We start from the raw sequence: 22,518 nt of genomic DNA on the forward strand, positions 1-22,518 counted from the left end.
GTTTTCACTAGCCACATTTTAAGTCCTCACTTGCAATATGTGATAGTGCCTACCATATTTGCAAAGAATGGATCCTTATAGAACATTTTAAGGGAATATATTTAGTTGGATTTTTGCTTTTAATGAATTGAAAGCAATGGAAGTGTTTGTGCACAGCAGTGACATTTCTGAACTGAGTATTCAAAGGAAAGCCTTAGATCTCTGTGTTGAAAAAGAAAATGCATAAGCTCTAAACAAACAACAAAACTTAATATATGCAAACAGAAATCCAGGAATTGGATTCTCATTTTGGGAGTGTTTCCTTTTAGAGTAGTTGTCATTCTCTCCTGGTCTTGTGGCTACACAGCCTGAGTTCTAAACTTATAACCTTGTCTTTTCTCTTTACACATAATAAACCAGACCATATTCTCTCAGAAGTTTCCCAAGCCTTTTCTCAAAAGTAATAGCTTCCTACAATGATTAGAATTCATTGTTTACATGCCATTTTTCATTGTGGACTGGGAGACAGACAAAAGCAAGACAGATACCACATCCATTTCTAACAGTAGACTTGCTGGAATATACTAAACTCTTATTAAAAAAATATATTAATTTAAGCCAGGCGTGGTGGTGCATGCCTTTAATCCCAGTACTTGGCAGGAAGAGGTAGGAGGATTGCTGTGAGTTTGAGGCCACCCTGAGACTACATAGTGAATTCCAGGTCAGCCTGGGCAGCAGTGAGACCTTACCTCAACCCCCCCCCCCAAAAAAAAAATATTTACTTATTTAGGAGACAGAAAAAAGAGAGAGAGAATAGATACACCAGGGCCTGTAGCTTCTGCAAACAAACTCCAGAAGCATCATGCCTATGTGGTTAGTGGGAAATCAAACCGAGGTCCTTAGGCTTCACAGTCAAGTGCCTTAACCACTAAGCCATCTCTCCATCCTTATATTAAGCTCTTAATACACATTTGTTAATTTGAAGTAAAATATCAATTCCTAGCTAAGTATTGAAAATGAAATCATTTCCAATAATCATCAACAGTCTTATAGTTATACTAGTATCAAAATGAATAAACAAAAAATTAATATAATACATGTGGGGCTGGGAGATGGCTTAGCGGTTAAGCACTTGCCTGTGAAGCCTTAGGACCCTGGTTCGAGGCTAGATTCCCCAGGACCCACGTTAGCCAGATGCACAAGGGGGCGCAAGCGTCTGGAGTTTGCAGTGGCTGGAGGTCCTGCCAGGCCCATTTTCTCTCTCTCTGCCTCTTTCTCTCTGTCTATCCCTCTCAAATTAATAAATAATAAAAATAATAATGTATGTGTTTTGTTATACACATGATTTGGAATAAAATAAGCCAGGCCCAAATAGAATATACTATACTGTGGTATTTCCTTAATTGTCATTTTCACCAAAATAAACAAGCTGGCAGGTTATTGGCATTACTTTTAAGGTAATAATAGTTAGAAGGAGAGGGGAGAAGGATACTTCTTATAAGTCTGTATCTTTCAGTAGTTATGTGGTATATCCATGTTTTAAAATTTTATATATGTAAATTATATTTTAATTAAAGCTTTCATTTGAAAGATTTATGGCTACCAAAAGAAAACAAAACAAAATTTGTGAATAATTTTAAATACATTTTGTTTATCTATGTCTTGCTATCAACTAAGTAAGAATATTAAGAGTAATTCAATTGTATATAGTATATGCATATTCTACCTAAATTCACAGAAGTATTATATATGGTAAGTATTATAAATTGAATTTTTGTATTTCATAAAGAATGAATGTCACAATACGGAAATATTTAAACATGCAATCATTTTGTTTTTAGTTTGTACCTGTGTTTTATTTTTTTCATCTACTTTCTCATAAAATATTCTTGAATTATACATTTTAAAGTGTATTGCCAAGTATTTTTGCAAGTACAGAGTTTTCCCAAAAGAGGCAAATTTTGTGGCCTTTCTCATGGGAGGGGGGCAGGAATATTAGCCAATGCCTCAAGACATTTTGGGTTGTCATAACTTGGAATGAGGGGATTTGATATTATCATCTAGTATATGAAGACCACAAAGACTGCTAAGCATCTTTTAATGCATAGAACAGCTCCTCACCAAACAGAATTGTCCAAATTGAAATGTCATTAGTGCTATGAAATAATTCTCTAATATAATTATATAATATTGTTGACATTTCTAAAGCAAATTTTTTATTGAGCAATTTTTATCTATTTAAAGATTTTTGAAATACTAAAATGGCTTAATTCAATGTATGTGAATTCAATTAAGATAAATAAATCATTGTGAATACCTATTATATCTCTTATTGTTTAAAGTGCTTGCCACATATTTTTTCAGTTTCTTTTTAAAAAAATTGATAAATAATGTCATTTATAACAATTGTAATATTACTGTTCCTCCTCCAGGTTAGAAGAACAAAAGAATATTGTGTCAGAATTTCAAAGAGATTTAAATGAATTTATTTTATGGTTGGAAGAAGCAGATAACATTACCAGTATTCCACTTGAACTTGGAAATGAACAACAGCTAAAAGAAAATCTTGAACAAGTCAAGGTAATTTTAATTTGTAAAATCTTTTGATGTTTATTGCTTTGAATAACATATAAATTTCTTTCTTAAATTGTTTAATTATTGATTTTCTTTCCACTATGTTATATATAGTACCTTACTAAAGTGTTTTTCTCACAACTTTATTCAGTCTTAACTCAATTACCAGATACCTAGGTATGTATGTATCTCTGTATATACACAAATATCATGCCTTTATATTGAATGTCCACATGAAAATATATATAGAAGTTACTTTTAAAGTAATTTTCATTTCATTTCAAATAATTTTGAAAATTGGAGAGCATGGTCTGGAACCATAGAATCAAATAAAATGAAAATTGCATCTCAGTCTTTTAAAACTATATATCTAGGGTAATGAAGAATAGCATTTATTATGGAAGAACTTCATTGCCAAGTCAATAATGATGTCTCAGACTTTAGCTTTAAGGACTTAGTTAACTTATTTATTACTTGCAAAATAATATTTTGCTTTTATTTGTGTTATCTGAAGGTGGAGTTTCAGGCCCTATATTAGTTCACATTCTGTCCTACTTGAATAGAGGTTTAATTTATTCAAGTGACTTTTTAATGCACTCATACCACAATGTCAACTGTTAATCATTATCCCACCTCTTTCAGTGACATATTCTGATTATAAAGTTGTGTTAATTTTCATGGCATAAGTTCTGAATAAGCAACTCTCTTTATATCCTTTTATTTAATTGGTGAATAAACATGGGGAGGAAATTAATACTTAGAGTCTTAGAGTCACAGTCAGCTCCTCATTGCTGAGACATACATCCAACCACACACAGCTTATGGAAGGATGGGGTTATTTCAGGTCCACCCGGTCTAGAGTAACACTACCAATATTAGAAGAATCTGGCTCTTTTTCATAGCTCCAAGCAGAGAGAAAATAACAACAGCCAGCATCACCAGCAAGCATAAACCACCAGCGCTCAAACTGTTCCAAACACTCCTGGTGGTTCTGGACTCAGATCTGCCCCCAAACACACCATAGATCTAGACTCCAAGATCCACCTCCAGTGATATACCTCTTCCCAATGGCAGGAATCTACCTCTTAGGGGCCCAAGTAGAAAGTTTAATAAAAAAAAATGACTGAGACTATGGGACCATACATTTAAAGTATCATATTCAAACTACCACACTAGTCATCCAATATCATATGTTCAATCTTATATGCATTCATACCTCCTATTTTTTGAAACCTTCATATGAAACTTTCCAAATGTTTTATAAGTTCATAAAGTCAAATGAACTCATTTATTAATGATTTTGTTGGTTTTCACATGCAAACTGGAGTCCAATATCAGTCATTTACTTTTGTGAAACAAATTTATACTATGGGATAGAGTATGGAATATTAAGTATTTCATAATTCATTAAACAAACAATGAAGATTTACTAATATCTGAGACATTGTATTATGTATCTGGATTACAAAAAATGAAAATTTGTGAAGCATTTGCAAACAGTAATAGCCTGGGTAAACAAACTCAGTCTACTCATGCATGTTCATCTTTCCTAAATATATTTAGTGTCATAAGCAGTATTATAAGTGATAGCTTACTTTATAGATATATTTAGCAACATTCACACCTAAATGAATGTTAATTGATTTGCTATTTTTCTTAGAAAACCTAGATAAATATTATTTCACAGAACTGTCTATGATGATGGATATGTTCATTATGCATTTCTGTAGCTACTAACAATAAATACCTTTTTAAAAGGTGGCTAGTGCAAGCACCTGAGGACTTTGAATTTATTCTATTTTAACTAAATTGAAATGGCATCACATGTCAAATGGCTACTGTATTGGATACTGCAGTTCTAGATAAAACACAGTTACTAACATCATTATGATTTTGTAGGTCTTGGGGGAAAAGGCAGAAACAGCATGAGATACTGAAGGAAGCTTGTCAGCCTTTTGGCTAATATCAAATATAGCATCCGAAGAAAATACTCAGAGATGTCAAAAAGTCAAAAATAGGATTTAATAATGAAATTTCAGGGACTGGAGAGATGGTTAAACAGTTAATTCCTTACTGGCAAAGCCATGGGAACCATGTTAGATTCTCCAGTACCCAAGTAAACCAGATGTACAAGGTGGTACATGTTCTGGAATGCATTTGTAGTGCCTAAGAGGCCCTGACATGCCCATTCTCTCTATCTCTATCTCCCTCTACACCTCAATCTTTCGATATCTCCCTCTCATAAATAAACAAATAGAATGCAATTTACCAAATACGAATCATTGCTCCATTGACTCTTAGATTGGTACCCTTGGGGCTTGCCTTTATCTTTTCTGTCTCTGTTTCTCCTATATAAAATGAAAATAATAAGAAATACCTCATATAACCAGTAGAATATGGAGATGAAGTGAGGCAAGACACTTTAAGAGCTTAACACAGTGCCTTACAATATTTGTATTAACAGTATAATTTTATTCAAAGGCATGCTGTAATATGCTATGACATGATACCTGAGATGATGATGGTTGTTTGATTTCTGATAAATATGCATCATTATCAGAGCAACTATTTGCTTTGTTGTTTTGCAATTCAGTATATTACCTCAAACATGTCTCTTGAAATAAAAACTCGAAGGGGTAAAATGATCTGGACATTTATAGGAATGTTTATCTACTTCACTGTGGGAGTTTCGGCCCATCAGCTCTGTGCTTTATAGAAAGACATTTTGTATTGCAGGTACCAAGGGGCCTTTGGTCAAGTTGCTTCATTTTGATAGACTAATCAATAGAGGTAAAGAGAAGGTAGCTAGGATTGTACTATAATTCATTTTAAACGTTGTTGCATTTGTCTGTTTCAGTTACTGGCAGAAGAGCTGCCCCTGCGCCAGGGAATTCTAAAACAATTAAGTGAAACTGGAGGAACAGTACTCATAAGTGCTCCCATAAGCCCAGAAGAGAAAGATAAACTTGAAAATAAGCTTAAACAGACACATCTCCAGTGGATAAAGGTTAGATATTAACCATCTCCTCTGTCATATGTGTTAAGAGTTGCAAGTGCTTGTTTTGTGCCCTGAGTGCTTTATTGGGAGGAAGTTGATGTGTGCATTATTGTTTTGTGTAAGAACCTAATAAATTGATTTGGTTGTATGTTTAGCTGTAGGTGGAAAAATACTGGTACTTGGTGATTTTATACTAAGATTAAGGGCAGTGTTTGTGTCAGTATTTCTGTATATATCAGTCCATTGAAATAAGCTCAAAGAAGGATGCAGTAATTGATTCAGTGAACAAAGTATACTGAAAGTACTTAAGCAAAATGAAAGTGGACTAGTCCAACAGCTATCAGAAATTCAAATAATTCATTTGTACCCAGGATATAGATTTATTCAATAGTTAATACATGCCAACCTTCTGGAAAAGGGCACTTGATTTTTGTCCACTTAGTTTATTTGTATGTCTTTGTCTTTTAATGTCAAAACTTTTAAATTCCAATAATAAAATGCCTATCAACTTGATGCATATTCTTTAAAAACAACTGGTGCATGTGAATTTCTAAAGAAAAGCAACTCCCATATATCCAACACCATTTACTGATAGGAAATTATTTATCAACTGGATAGATGTGGTACCTTTGCCAAGTTCATTTTGTCAAGTGAACATGAATGTACGCATCCACTACCATTTGATTAGGATTTTCTTTCAGCTAATATCACAATATCTTAAGTATAACTATATTGGGGGGTTATTCAGGTTTACAGCTACCATACATTAAATTCATCCATTTAACCAGGACAACTCGATGATTTGGTTATTTATTTTTAAAAACTTTAAGAGAGTATTCTTAAGAAGACTACTTAAAGATAGAGGCACTGGAATGGATTATCCTCTAAGAATCAGAGCTTTATCAGGAAAGTTATTAGCCTCATGTCACCCAAAGTATGATGGGGTCCTGAAGACAGAGAGATGACCTTGTGTTATATTTTTTTCCCAAAGAACAATGAGGGTAAGAGAATTTATTGCTTTTATACATTTCCATTAAAAGGGAAACTTTCTACAATGTGAAAAACCAGGTGTAGTCAATATATGTTGATAGTCATGTAGATACCATGTAGGAGAATAAGGCTATGCATGGGCACTAGGTGAACCAGGGTAGAAAGGCCTCATAAAGTACCCACTCATGTGTTCTAAACCATGGAATCATACAGTAATTTTCACTTTGTAAATGATATATATATTAGTATACTGTGTTTTCAAGGTACATACTTCTGTTGGAAATTTGTTGTGTTATAACTGGGTAGATATTTAATATTGTGTTTGCATATATGTGTCATTTTATTAAAAATGTGACATCTGGGCTGGAGAGATGGCTTAGTGGTTAAATGCTTGCCTGTGAAGCCTAAGGACCCCGGTTAGAGGCTCGGTTCCCCAGGTCCCACGTTAGCCAGATGCACAAGGGGGCACATGCGTCTGGAGTTCGTTTACAGAGGCTGGAGGCCCTGGCGCGCCCATTCTCTCTCTCTCCCTCTATCTGTCCTTCTCTCTGTTTCTGTCACTCTCAAATAAATAAATATTTTTTTTTTAAATGTGACATCTAGTAGTGGAAAACTCAAAACCAATCCATACTGTTCAATAATTTCTTTGTTATTTTTTAGTTCCTTGAGTGAAATTTGAATCCATTTTGTCAGTCTTATGCAGTTTGATAGAATATTGATTGGATTTGTATTGAATTTGTAGACCAGTCATTATCTTTTCAATACTGAATTATTTAATCTGTGAGCATGGTATAACTGTCCATTTATATAGATTTTTTAATCAATGAAGCTTGTAGGAATATTTTCCAGGTTTCATTTCAGAGGTGCTTTATGTGCTTTATTCAGACGTAGTTGATGCTTCCATCCGATAGTAAATGGTATTAATCTTAAAACTTGTTCCCTTTTTCTTAAGAGTCTATAAAGACAGGATTAGTGAGATAGCTCATTGGATAGCAGTACGTACTACAAAAGCATACGGACCTAAATTTGATTCCCAGGACCCACATTAAACGCTGGGTATGGCTATAATCCCAGTACAAAGGGGCACAGGAACAGGAGGATCACTGGTGCCCCATGGGCAGTCTTAATGAGAAAATATGGAATTCCAGATTTAGTGAGAGACTTTGTATCAAGGTAATAAAATGTAATGTTCACAGTTGTACACACACATATGCACAAGCCACATACACATGCATACACTCATACCATACATACTAAGCATACACAAAATTTTAAAGGTATAACTAATTTCTGAATATTGAATACAGGTGCAGTAATTTTCCTAAATTTACTTATTAATACACTTTGTAGAATCTGTTTTGTGCACGATTCTGTCATCAAATAGAGACAGTGTCTTTTCAACCCTCATTATTTTAAGTGTTTGGGATTGTTTTTGTTTGTTTGTTTGTTTGCTTGCTTGTTTCTTTGTTTTTGTTTTGTTTTGTTTTGTTTTTTGCCTTGCAAACCAGCATCTCCATAGAAAGTTAGGTAGCAGGAATGGTAATAGTATATATTTATCCTTAAATATGGTGCCTATTGTATTATATTTTGTTACTCTTAATCACAATAAGGACTAGCTCTGTATACCACATTTTAAAGTTTCTATTTTACAAAGCTATTGATCATAATAGATTGTATGAAAATTCTCATCTAGTTTGGAAAACCATTTAGTGCACTGTGGAGCCCATTAAACACAGGTTAGCATTCTTTTATCCAAAATGGACTGGGAAGTGTATTCCTTAAAAGTGGGAACAAATAGATCCCAAGGAGATACTGCAGAAATGTAATTCTCCTGTAATATAAAATGGCTTCTTTCAGAATAGAACAATTACATATGAAGAACTGATCCTTTTTCAGCAGTATATAAGTAGACTGAAAGGTATGAAGAAGTTACAATGAGAGAGAAAATGTCATTTGAAAATAAGTCAGAATTCACTGTGGATGACATGTTATTTATCATATTTTAAATTTGATGATGCTGAAGTTATTATAACAGAAAATTAATATATTTATATTTATATGTTCTAAAATATTTAGAAAATTAAATAAATACAAATTTTATGGTATCAGAATCAAAATGTGTGCTTAGAACTTTACAATATAAGCAAGTAGGCTTTTGAAAAATACAATTATTTTCATCTATCAGCATTATCTCTGTTACATGAATAATCAGATTAAAATATTTTTCAGGAGAATTGTCTTCTACTGAAGAGTTAAAAATTATTCCAACAGTGTTTAAAATGTCAAAATAGCCACAAAATGATAGAGACATCTCAACATAGAATGTGGTATTCTGCAGATTTAAATATTATAGGTGAATAATAATACAAATAAAACCATTTCTCATATAAACTCAACATACTATTTCAGCACATTGTAATATCACCAAAAGGAACAGAATATCATAACTGTATTAAAGCAGAGAGAACTATCTATAATATGCAATGAGAACCTAATCAATTGAGACACAGGAGCTAAGCAAAAAGTAATTTTTTTATAGTTAACAACTTCCATGATTATAAACAATATCCCATGTTAATTCTCCCATCCTCAGCTCTACTCTCCTCACAGTGCCCCACACTACCTACAAAGAAGAATTTTTGATAGGAATATAAAGCTAAGACAATATCAACTTTTGCTGTAGACTTGTACTGATAGAATACAAATAATAACTGTGAGTCATGCCTTAAAAACATATTTTAATGCCATTCCTTTGCATAAATTCTAAATTTTGTGTGAAAGTGAATGAGCTTTTAAGAAAAGTGGCATGGGGATAATAGCTCACTGAGAGACATTTTTTGTTTTGTTTTGTTTTTCAAGGTAGTATATTTTTCTAGCCCAGACTGACCTGGAAGTAGTCTTAGGGTGGCCTCAAACTCATGGCTACTCTCCTAGCTCTACCTCCAAAGTGCTGGGATTAAAGGTGTGCACCACCATGCCTGGCTGAGAGATACTTTTGATCCTTAGTGATTTCATTTCCCCTGTTCTCAATCTCCATTCTCTATGCAGAGTGGGTAACATACTTGCAACGTGCATGTCAGGTTTGCAGGTTTACAATATGTCCATACCTTAGTATACATCTCCTAGAAGTCCTAAAATTATAATATCCACAGCTAATCCCAATGTGTTGTAGTTTGCATATGTAAGCAAGTTTCAATTCACTTGTATACCTTTATATTATTTCTGACAAAGGAAAAAGGAAATAGTGATGGGAAACAGTTTAGATACATTGATTTGCATATATCCTAGAGAGCTCATTATAAGTTGAAAACATAACTTGAATATGAAGCTAACATACATATTTTCTGAAGCATTACAGTTTAGCATGTTAAAAATGCCCAGAATTAGGCTTCATTGGATACTATAATCTAAGAATACCTGGTATAATAAGTGTTGAATACATGTGCGGGGGTATATTTCTTGACATTATAATTGAAAAATCAGAAATTGAATCACTGTAAGTTGGAAACCATATACATATCTACTACTGTAACAGATTTGTTGACTGAGTAATGAGTCCATTGGAAAAAAAAAAATATATATATATATATATATACACACACACATATATAACCTTGTCTTGCCTTGAGTAATTTCTTTTTAACTTTAAAGTTTAAAGAAATTGTTACAGACAGGTTTGCATTGCTGGCAGAAATCACCTGACCAAGAGCAGCTTGTTGGAAAAAAAAATGGCTTACAGGGCTCAAGGGGAAACTCCATGATGGCAGGAAAAAATTATGGCATGAGCAGAGGGTGCCTCACCAACATCAGGTGGACAATAACAAAAGGAGAGTGTGCCAAGCACTGGCAAAGGGAAACTGGCTATAATACACACAAGCCCACCCCCAAACAATACACTGCCTCAAGAAGGTGTTAATTTCCAAATTGCCATCAGCTGGGGACCTAGAATTCACAATATCAAAGTTTATGGGAGATGCCTCAATCAAACCACCACAACATTCTGCCTCTGGCCCCCATAAACTGATACTGATCCATTATGTAAAATGCAATGCATTCAGTCCAACTTTAAACGTCCCCATGTTTTTATCAATCCTAATGATGTTCAAACATCCCCATAGTCCAAGGTCTTTTAACTGAGCCATTCTACCAAAAAAATCCCCCCAAAAGCCAATAATGGCACAAAATACATTGGACATAGCAAAGAAATATTCAACCAATACAAAATTTAAGACAGGGCAAACATCAAACTCTGTAGTTCCAAGTACAAAAATCATAGTCAGTGAAAAATCTTCAAATCCAATAATTCTAACCAATGACAAGTCTGTAGAGTTCCAGTTCCACCCCTCTAGCTAGACTACTCATAATACTGGAAAACTTAATCAAGGGCCAACAACTGTTCTTAGAAGCTGTCTTGTGATCCCAGCATCTCCTCTGGGTCTCCACTGAAACCCATGGTTCATCCTCATGGCTCCATTGGGTATCCATGCAGGCAATCCAGTAAACTTGCTATACACTGACCATGGCCATTTCCAAAACACAAGACTGTGTTGCCAATTCAATGACCTTCTCTTTTCTGCATTTCTTATACTCCATGATACCAGGTGGAATGCCAATTTGTTAATCCAGGGGGGAATAAAGTAGACTTTGAAGAACAGGACTGTCCTTCAGCATTCAAGCCCCTTCAAAAGACTGCATTCTGTTTTCCTAATGCGTGTCAGCTGGCCCAATCTCAATGGTTATAATCTCTCATACAATTGCAGTTGAATGGGCAGAAGTTTTGGCCCAATGATTTCATTTTCTCTGTGCCATATCCCTCTGCTCACATCAGTTTATTTCTATGCAATGCAACCCTACACAAGTTCTCAGGATAAGGGAATAACAGCAAGCCTCTCACACAAACTGCTTCTAGCCCAATCTAGACAAAGCTCTTTCTCACCCTCACAAGCCAAACCTGACAATACATAATTCTTACTGCATTCAGATCTTTCACCTCTGATCAGAATAGTCCATGAAGTAGTACTTACAGCCCCACCAAGTTTGTTTTAGGCCAAAGTTTCAAATCCTTTCACATTACTCTTGAAAATCAGCTCCAAAAACCAAAGCCACACAGTCTTGTTTCTAGCAGCAAATGACATCACTCCTCTGTTCCAACATTACGGTTGCAGTCAGTTTCTCATTGCTGGCAGAAGTCACCCAACCAAGAGCAGCTTGTAGGACAAAAAAAAAAAAAAAAAAAAGGCTTATTTTGTCTTCCAGGGGAAGAAGCACCATGATGACAGGGGAAAACAATGGCATGGGAAGAGGGTGGACATTACCTTCTGCCTAACATCCGGTGGACAACAGAAACAGGATAGTGTGCCAAACACTGGCAAGGAGAAACTGGCTATAATACTCATAAGCCTTCCCCCAAAAATACAATGTATTCAGGAGGCATTAATTCCCCAATCTCCATCTGATGGGAACCTAGCATTCAGAATACCTAAGTTTATGGGGGTCACCTGAATCAAAACACCACAATATGTATGTATATATGCATATATTTACTTTTAAATTATATTTAAATATAGAAATTGCAATATATTCATATATATTTTAATTTATACATAAGTGTGTGCACATATACTGTAATATAGAAGTAAGTTTTAATAGTGCTGAACTTAGTTTCCAACAAAGTCACAAAATAAAACCTATGAAACTAAAAATATGATACAATTCCTAAGTCAGATCATTCTCTATATATCAGTAGCTATAATATAAGTTTTCAGAAATCTTGTTTGTTTTGTATTGTCCTTTAATCATATCACTTCTAAGCATCCATCTGAAGAGCAAACATGCTAGCAATGTTCATTTCACTTTTATCAGGTAAATACATGGTTGTTATCTTTCCAGGTATTTCACCATGAAATGTTAGTTATCAAATGCCATTATTATAAATGTAGAGAGCAAAAAGGAGAAAATTAAATAAAGCAAGTGATTTGCTTTTCCATTCTTTACTGAAAAATGAATGGTGTTCCAGTCAAATCATGTTACAATATGGTTTCTAATGGATGGTTGTAGTAGTGACCATTCAGTCTTGCCTTTAAAACAAACTTTTTAGCTAAAGAAGAGAAGTTTTTACTGGAGTTGCTTCCATGCCGGATAGCATTTATGTCACAGTGAAAAATGTCATAAAATATAAACTAGAGATGATGACAATTGTGATAAGAAGTTCCTGGGCTGGAGAGATGGCTTAGCAGTTAAGCGCTCACCTGTGAAGCCTAAGGACCCCGGTTCAAGGCTCGATTCCCCAGGACCCACGTTAGCCAGATGCACAAGGGGGCACATGTGTCTGGAGTTCGTTTGTAGTGGCTGGAAGCCCTGGCGTGCCCATTCTCTCTCTCTCTTCTACTCTTCTCTGTCATTCTCAAATAAATATTTTTTTTTTTAAAAGAAGTTCCTTATATACCTGGGGTAACAAGAGGGACCAGGTTGTTTTACACCAACTTTGGTGTGCTCATGATAGTCCCACAGTCCAAATAGCTATTAATTTTATGTATCTATGAGCTATAATGCTATTATATCACAAAGTGATATTCACCAGCATGGAGGCATAGTATCTGATAGTTGTACCTCCCCCCCCCCCGCTTTGGAAATACATCATCTGAAAAGTTTCCTTCACATAGTTAATTATTCCATGAGAGCATTTATTTATTCCTTTGATTACCTAATGCACAATTATGTATCTCATGTATTTCTAAGCACATCATCATTTACAACCATGTTATTTAAAGGACATGGATAATTTTAGAGGGCTTAGAACACATACATTTTGCTAATTTATAAGTAGTAAATAGGTTGAGGCTGAAGGTGGGGGAAGAGAGTAGTAGTTTAGTGTTTATAACAAAAATATCCTTGATTTTGTCTCCAATAAATTTGTACACTGAGCTGGGTTTATTATTAGGTTGTGTGCCATGAATATATCTCAATTTTCTTTGCCAGTCCTGTTTTTTGCTATTATTCCATTATAATTTTATTAGCATCCTCTTTCTCCCTTATGATTATACACTTGAGAAGACAACATATATACATAGGGTCATGTTGCTTATGTAAAAAAATAAGACTCGGGCTGGAGAGATGGCTTAGCGGTTAAGCGCTTGCCTGTGAAACCTAAGGACCCTGGTTCGAGGCTCGGTTCCCCAGATCCCACGTTAGCCAGATGCACAAGGGGGCGCACGCGTCTGGAGTTCTTTGCAGAGGCTGGAAGCCCTGGCGCGCCCATTCTCTCTCTCTCTCCCTCTCTCTGTCTTTCTCTCTGTGTCTGTCTCTCTCAAATAAATAAATAAAAAATAAAAAATAAATGAGACTCTGAGGAGTGGGACCATTCTAGTATTCAATAACTGCAATTATAGTTACTGCTTGTGTTCTCACTATCCTTCTTATCATCTACCTTCTTGACTACTCAAGGAATTTTCCAAGATGGACTTCTTCAAGAAATGTGATTGACATTATTACTGGATGAGTCATTCTTTAAAGATAGCAATTTTAATTAGTTAAAGATAGTCTCACTCTAGCCCAGGCTGACCTGGAATTCACTATGTAGTCTCAGGGTGGCCTCAAACTCACAGCGATCCTCCTACCTATGCCTCCCAAGTGCTGGGATTAAAGGAACGTGTCACCATGACCAGCAGTATATATATATTTTTTAATTCCCCAAACTATTGAAATTTTAGGCAATGCTGTGTTATGAATTAGACAGTTCATAAATAAAAAGTGAACATATTGGTGTGAAAACAAGTTAGTATGGTCATTATATATGTGGTTTGTATATTCTGCATTCTACCTATTACAGGCTGTGTGGTGTTATAGCTGTTGTGTCCATACCTGAGATATGCTATTCACAAAATTCAGATATCAAAAACTTAATTACCTTAAGACTGTGGTGAAAATTGAAAGTGGCATTGCATGTGAAATAAGTTACATAGCACCTAGTACTTTGTAATTTTACAAATATCTTTCAACAACAAGAGTAATGGGGGACTGGAGAGATGGCTCAGGAATTGGGGTGCTTGCCTTCAAAGCCTAAGGACCTGGGTGCAATTTGCCAGTGCCCATGTAAAGCCAGATGTTCAAGGTGACATATGTGTCTGGAGTTGGTTTTCAGTGGCTAGAGGCCCTGGCATGCCCATTCTCTCTATCTGTCTGTCTCTCTCTTTCAAATAAATAAAATATTTAAAAATCAAGGGTAAGTCAGGTGTGGTGGCACATGCCTTTAATCCCAGCACTCGGGAAGCAAAGATAGGAGGATCCCCGTGAGTTTGAGGCCACCCTGAGACTACATAGTGAATTCCAGGTCAGCCTGGTCTAGAGTGAGACTCTACCTCAAAAAACCAAAACAAAATTAAAAAAAACAATCAAGGGTAATGTTATGATAGTAAAATACAAAGACAAAGTACAGAAATCTTGCTGAAATACTTAATCAAATACTTTGTAACTGTTGAGGTGACAGCTGAAATACCTGTCAGTATTAGAATGCATGGATGTACATTAGGAAAATTTTAGCCACCAAGACAACAAAGTGCCCCTAATGAAAAATACAAAAGGTTTTTAGCTGGTGATCTTCAATTCCATTGCTTTAATTCTTCTTACTACTTGTGATCAGCTAGCATTTCAGATGAAATATTATAGAAATAATGGATTTGGGGTACTGCGGAAATGTCTCAAGGACTAGGATTCCTATCCCCAGAACTATCAGAACTAGAAGTGGACATAGTTTTGACCTGCAAAATCCCATTGCTCAGAAGATGGAGAGAGGGATCCTCAGGGAAACCTGGCTAGATGGCTAACCAGATTTGAAAGCACTGAGCTTAATAAAAGACCTCGGTAAAATAAAATGTGTTGCAACAAAGGACCATTGACCTCTAGCATCCACAACCACCCCCCACCCCCATGAACACAAAGAATGGACTTTTCACTTGCCAAAAAAGATTAGATATATAATACTGTATGCAAATACAGCCATTTTCATATTATAAGAGTAAGCCTTCTCTTCCCTTTAACTAACTTGAAAATGCTTCCTCTTCCTAGGCCACATTCTTTTTTTTTTTTTTTTTTTTTTTTGGTGAGAGTGACAGGCAGAGAGAGAGAGAGAGAGAGAGAGGAGAGAGAGAGAGAGAGAGTGAGCGTGCCAGGGCTTCCAGCCACTGCAAATGAACTCCAGATGCGTATGCCCCTTGTGCATCTGGCTAATGTGTGTCCTGGAAAATTGAACCTTGAACCGGGGTGCTTAAGCTTCACAGGCAAGTGCTTAGCTGCTAAGCCATCTCTCCAGCCCACATTCGTTTTTTTTTTTTTTTTTTTAAATAATTATTTTCAAGGAGACAGAGAGAGAGAGAGAGAGAGAAAGAGAGAAAGAAAGAGAGAGAGAGAGAGGGAGGGAGGGAGAATGCTTGCACCAGGGCCTCAAGCCCCTGCAAACACACTCCATATGTATGCACCACTTTGTGCATTTGGTTTTACATGGGCAATGGTGAATCGAACCCAGGTCATTAGACCTGTGTAGGCAAGCACTTTAATCACTGACCCATCTCTCCAGCCTCCAGCCCACATTATTAATGTTGGCAAAGTGATGAAAAAAATAAACTTTTGAATGTTCCATGAGTACCAAACAAGTTTATTAGGAAATGTCAGTTAATATTATTTTTTCAAAGAAATGCTATTTAATAAATTAAACAGACTGTAAATAGGTGTTCATGCTGGAAACAGATATACATTGCAAATATGTACAGAGTGACAAAGGGAAAAAATAATATGAAAATAAGTTGTGGCCAAAGTGTGAGTGCTTTGTAATTCACAGAGAATTCTTGTCTGTTAAATTTCCAATAAAAACTAGATTTCACTATTCTTGGCAAATTCTTCTTCCTAATCACAAGGAATTTAAATTAAAAAGAAGATTGTGATGATGAAAAGAAAATTGAAGGGAAATTTTCACAATTTTGACCTTCAGTATAACATTTTTAAGTCCTTTATTAGCACAAATGTGTTTGCCATATGCCAGTAAATTTGATAAAGAAGAAGAAATCATTTAATAAAAAGAATTTTGCTAACACAAAATGGCTTTCCTTTCCTCTTACTGCTATAACATCTTTTCAGGCGAGATTACATAGCAGCTACTCTAACATTAGAGAGGGTTTCAGTTCTTCCTAATTTAATAATCATAAAATGGCATTCAATGGAGGCTTTCATATGCAGACTATTTAAACTGAGGGTGAATAAGGAAAGAAGATTAAAGACGTATTTAAGAATACAGATTGTAAATTCTAACCTAGTTTCATTTATTATATCACCTACAAAGCTAATATGTAATGTGAAAATAAAATAACAGGGCTATTTTTATAAAAGGTCAGAATCATAACCAAAGATGAACTTTTCAGTCAGTTCTTTGTGCTCATACATCAAGATGTGTGAATTCATTTATGTATGCAAAAAATTTAGTATGAAATCCTGACTACTATAACCATGTCAGCTGACCCCTAGTGCTCCAAACTGGAGAAAAGGGACACCAAATACTGGCTGGTTGATGTATTCCATTTTTTGTCATAGACCACCTGCCAGGGCTTATAACAGATCTGTAATGGGTTTCTTACCTTTTAGTGTGTAGAAAATGGATTGATAGATTGGGCCTGGGGCCAATGAACCGTGGGACCCCTGGTTTGCAGGAAAGAGTTTATCACCCTTTGATGTTATTTCTGTCTCATGTCAGCCAAGAAGGATGAGCTAGATTATCTGAGAGTAAGCTGAATGCCAAAATCAGCATTGCCCTCATTTATTCACCTTATAGTTCGGGGCAAGTCCACTGTGTTGCTTTTGCAGGGGCTGACAATGGCCTTATGTAGAAATTTTGTTTTGCTGCCTTTTAACTTGCTTGCTGATATTAAAACTAATTATCAGACATCAGAGATATCCTTTTATTGTTTGTTGCTAGAGTAAAAAAAAAAAATCAACCTGTCTTGTTGCGCAAGTGAAAGATTTGAGCTGAATCATGCAGTTATAATCTGTGAACATTTTCAGTTATCACTGTTAAAAGTATAGTCCATCTTTGGCATGGTTTGTCAAGTGTGGAGGAAAAGAGATGGACCAGAAAATACGCCAGAAACCAAAGTCATCACAAGGGTGTTTCATGAAACTTCAGTTGTCCTGATTGTTGTAATCTGTAGGAAGCCTGTGACTAATGATTATACCTTAAGCATATACTAAAAATAAATTTCATATGAAGTTGACACATTTTGTTTGTGATGGGAATGACAGCAACATCTTGAATAAAATGATAATGCTCACACTTATCTAGACCTTTCTAAAAGACTGAAAATTCAGCAACTCAATCACTATTTTTACCACTATCATTAGGACTGATTTCTTATTGTCATTGTTATATCAAATCCATGATTGAAGAAGTTGTCTTTCTTGCCATGTTTGTGCCAGCATTGAGTATCTTTCTCCTAAAACCATAGAAGTACTCGTGAAGCTATACAGACTAACATTTTTTACTTCCTAAATATGTCTTCATTAATTGGGCAACCAATCAAAGGCCATCCACAAAATTAAAACTTAAGAGAAAATAAATATTACGGTTAAAAATTTATACTACTTGTAGGTAGATAAAACTACACTTAGGTATTTAAATAAAGAAGGAAGAGTCTGGCATTAACAACACAGATTGTTTATACTGAAACTGGAATGAAATATAATTAAATAATAACTTTGAATTTGTGCGCAGGATCAGGTCCTCCTCATTAGTTTATATTCATTTTAATGTTACAGAGTTAAATAAGAACATTTTCATACAGTTATATAATGTACTTTAGCCACATTCCTCTTTACACTCATCTTCTTTCTCACTGCTCATGTCTCCAATTAGTCCCTGTTAATCCTTTCACTTCTACTTTCATTTCATATACACAATGATTTTATATAATAATATAAAAGCTAGGAACAATAAATAAAAGAAAGTATGGCGTTTGTCTTTTTGGAAATTAACTTAATTTGCTTAATATAATTATCTCCAGCCTATCTGTTTTCTTGCAAATGACATGGCTTCATTCATCTTTATGGTTGAAAATATTCACACACACACATACACACACACACACACAGAGAGAGAGAGAGAGAGAGAGAGAGAGAGAGAGAGAGAGAGAGAGGGAGAGAGAGAGAGAGGACATTTTCTTTTTCCATTCCTCTTTTTTTAGGCTCTTAGTTTAGAATCATGACTTAGGTATTGTGAATGCTGATATGCAAGTATCAGTATGATATATTAATTTGAAGTTTTAGGGTAAATTTTCAGAATTGCTGTAACTAGGTAGTAAAGTATATCTTCTTAAATTCACTGTGCTATCTTCATAATGATTCCATAGTGGCTACACTGGTTTGTATTCCCACCAGACTAGTTCACTTTGGTTTGCAGGGGCTCATCTTTATATAATATGCTCCCATCCAACTTTTCAATTTTCCTGTGGCTTAAAATACCTTACTGTTTTATTATTATTATTATTATTAATATGATGATGATGAGTCTCCATTCCATCATGCTCCCCTCTTCTACATTACATAATAGTACTGGAAAGATCACAAAACTTATAGTTACTAATTCGATCCAAAACCTGGTACAACAGTAACTAATACACAATTATTGGGTCAGTTATTCTTATCTCTTTGTTCCATTTTCCCCTTATCTCCATAATGACAGTACAATAGAAATCATTTTAGCATATTTCCCGAGGTCTGATGAGGAACTAAGGACACAATATTTAATACTTTCATGAGGAGTTAAATTGTGGTTATTATTACAAAACAGGTATAAAATAACAATATCAGTAATAGAAAGGACCTACATGTTGTCACACAGATACCACACTTTGCAAACCTTACTGGTCACAAAAGTTACCTCCATATCCTTTTATTTTTTTAAATTTTATTTATTTATTTGAGAGCAACAGACACAGAGAGAAAGACAGATAGAGGGAGAGAGAGAGAATGGGCGTGCCAGGGCTTCCAGCCTCTGCAAACGAACTCCAGACGCGTGCGCCCCCTTGTGCATCTGGCTAACGTGGGACCTGGGGAACCGAACCTCGAACCGGGGTCCTTAGGCTTCACAGGCAAGCGCTTAACCACTAAGCCATCTCTCCAGCCCTCCATATCCTTTTAAAATCCTTGTTCCTGAGGTGGTGTGTTCTGTGCAACACCTGACGTTTGAAAATTCAAGCCTGTATTTAGACACTGATGATAAGCTCTGGTCCACATATTAAGTAAGACGAATATAGAGGGTGGCTCTCAAGAGGTGTGTGGGAATTTACCACTACCTCATTCATTAGAATTTGGAGATAGTGCATTCTGAGATAATGGAGAAGCCTTTTATGACTCTTGCTATTGAAGAAACATATTCATTCAACCCCAAACAATACATATTCAACTTTGATGGAAGATGGATCACATTAGCACATTAAATTTATTTATTACCTTTGAAACATAGACCCTTGGGAAATTCATAGACCATGTATGCCTTTCCAAAAGAGGCTGTTTTTCCAGATCCATTATCTACTCTTACAGTATATATTGCAATAGGATGACCCCTGCCTACATAATTCTTGAAGCCTTCCTTCTAAAAAGTTTCTGGATTAGCTAGCAGGTAAAATTGCCAGGAGAGTAGATATCAAAAGAAGATGATTTTCACAGTGTTTTCTCTCCCCCTTCACTATACTTGTCAACTGTTGATAAATATTCAGAAACACTGCTATTAGATCTTTTAGTAAAATTTCATTCTGCATTACCACATTATGTTGCCATGAGTACTTACATTTTTAAAAAAAAAATATTATTTATTTGAGAGAGAGAGAGAGAGAATGGGTGCACCAGGGCCCCCAGCTACCGCAAACAAACACCAGATGCTTGTACATCAGGCGTACATGGGTTCTGGGGAATCAAACCGGGGTCCGTTGCCTTTGCAGGATAATGCGTTAACCACTAAGGTATCTCTCCAGCCTGAGTTTTTGCATAGTTACTTTTGCAGATATTTGGTCATGGTTTTGTTTACTCATTCTGAACCAAAACTAGAAATTTTAGAATTCTGGTATTATTTAACCAACTTGACTAACCCAGCCTTATTACAATTCCTGGCCTTCCTCATTTATGATGCAGCTCTAGGATCATAAAATCTAGAATAGTGTTGCACAGTACATCACCTGGTAGCCATTAATAGCATCCAATTCAGCTGAGCTGCTGTGTTGACATGGCTTGGCTTTATCCATGTATTTTCAGTTAGCTAATGTGTTGGCCAGTACATGCTCAGTTAAGATTAGCATAGCTAGGACAGTTTATCACTCTTCTATATGATGTAATAGCCTCCAGTAATCTTACCTGTTCTTGTTGCATGGAATAAACAGGGTTCCAATAGTGAATGGACAAAGACTCTTGAAGCTTAAACTTGGTCTTTCTTCACTCTCACAAGTCCAGCTCAGATCTAAAGCTTATGGTAACAGGTTGATAGGTTAAGTGAAAACATATCATCAGTGGTATCTCCCCCACCCTGCAGTCTAACAGATTGCTTACTTATTTCAAAAGTAAGAAGTTTAGGGCTAGAGAGATGACTCAGCTGTGAAAGACACTTGATTTCCATGGCTGACAATCCAGATTCACTTCCCTAGCACAAAGTGGCACATGACTGGAGTTGTTCTACATTGGAAAGAAGCCTTAGCATGCCCATTCTCAATCTCTCACTCTCTTGCTCTATCATTCTATTTTTCTCTCTTTCTTTGAAGCTTTATCCCTGGAATCTAGCATAAGAGGATGGCTAACCTAATCTTGATATGTTGCTATACTTCTAAAGATCTCCTTACTAATCATGCAAGTACATACACAAACTCTTTCCCAGGAATAGAGAACACTCATCACTTTCTCAAGAAAGACAATGCAGTGTTTCTTTCATTTTCTATATCTAACTCAAAGTTCACTGCCTCTGACTGACGTATTGCCTTTTCCATCAGATACATATAGTGTACTGCTCCTCGTTGTCCATTGTGCCATTATGTCAGAGTCACTATGTGCTCTTGCCACAACCAGTTCTTAATTGGAACGGGAGGAAAAACAGTAACAAACACTGAACCACCTCTATCAGACCTAGGTTGTGAATGTAGTATATTCACCTTCATTCTCACATGTCCACCCCTGTGGCCTGAGATTTCAAATGAAATATAGGAGGAATGATGTAGAGCTTCTCTTTGAGTCAATGGTGTGAAAAAAAAAAGTTACTTTCTGTAGGAACTCAAGATCTAGTAATAATAACTTAGTTAAAATTGTACTGTGATGGAACAAAACCTACAATGTAAAAAAAATAAATAAATAAAACAAGGGCCTGAAACCATTAGAAGGAGGAGGAAGAAAAGGAGCAGTAATTAGATAAGGATCTACTAGATATTGTTATTTGATTTAAAAATGCAGTTGAGTTCCCTAGTTCTAAAAACTCCAGCCTAATGATCCTTACTCACTCTCAGGGCTAAGGACAACTGTTACATAAATACACAAAATCATGTTTGTTTATTTTCTCTGTTTTCTCCTGTGCCCTGGGTACTGACCTTGGAATTTACTTTTTTTTTTTTTCACAAGGACCCACAGTCATTGTATTATTCCTAAAGAAAACAAGCAGACAAGCTACTACCAATCACAATTTATGTTAATGTTTTTCTAATTTTTGCTGCTAATTAAGATGGGAAAGTAGTAGTGATTATATAGGTAAATGTAATAATGTAATTTTGTTGTTGAGAGCAGAGATAATGGCACCAAAAAGGATCCTATGTGTGTTCATATAAGCAGTAGAAAGAGAAAAAGAGCCAATGTATGGTGGGAGAGTTCAGTATTATATCACAGACTGGCAGAGACAATTCAAAACATATATTACGAAGAATTTTAAAAAATGGATATTTTGAAAGCTTTCAGAATTTTAGTTTTATTGT

The 22,518-nt window shown here is 35.5% G+C and overlaps 1 protein-coding gene across 1 annotated transcript in view; it reads left to right on the forward strand.

Annotated features, from left to right (window-relative positions):
* Window positions 1-22,518, forward strand: part of Dmd (dystrophin) — a 2,157,654-nt gene that overhangs the window by 1,287,361 nt on the left and 847,775 nt on the right. The window contains exons 47-48 of the mRNA XM_045140973.1: window positions 2,412-2,559; window positions 5,411-5,560. Of these exons, the coding sequence (XP_044996908.1) occupies window positions 2,412-2,559; window positions 5,411-5,560 (298 nt within the window). The remainder of the gene's footprint in view (window positions 1-2,411; window positions 2,560-5,410; window positions 5,561-22,518) is intronic.

The sequence above is a fragment of the Jaculus jaculus genome, chromosome X (assembly GCF_020740685.1).
Source record: "Jaculus jaculus isolate mJacJac1 chromosome X, mJacJac1.mat.Y.cur, whole genome shotgun sequence".
Taxonomy (NCBI): domain Eukaryota; kingdom Metazoa; phylum Chordata; class Mammalia; order Rodentia; family Dipodidae; genus Jaculus; species Jaculus jaculus.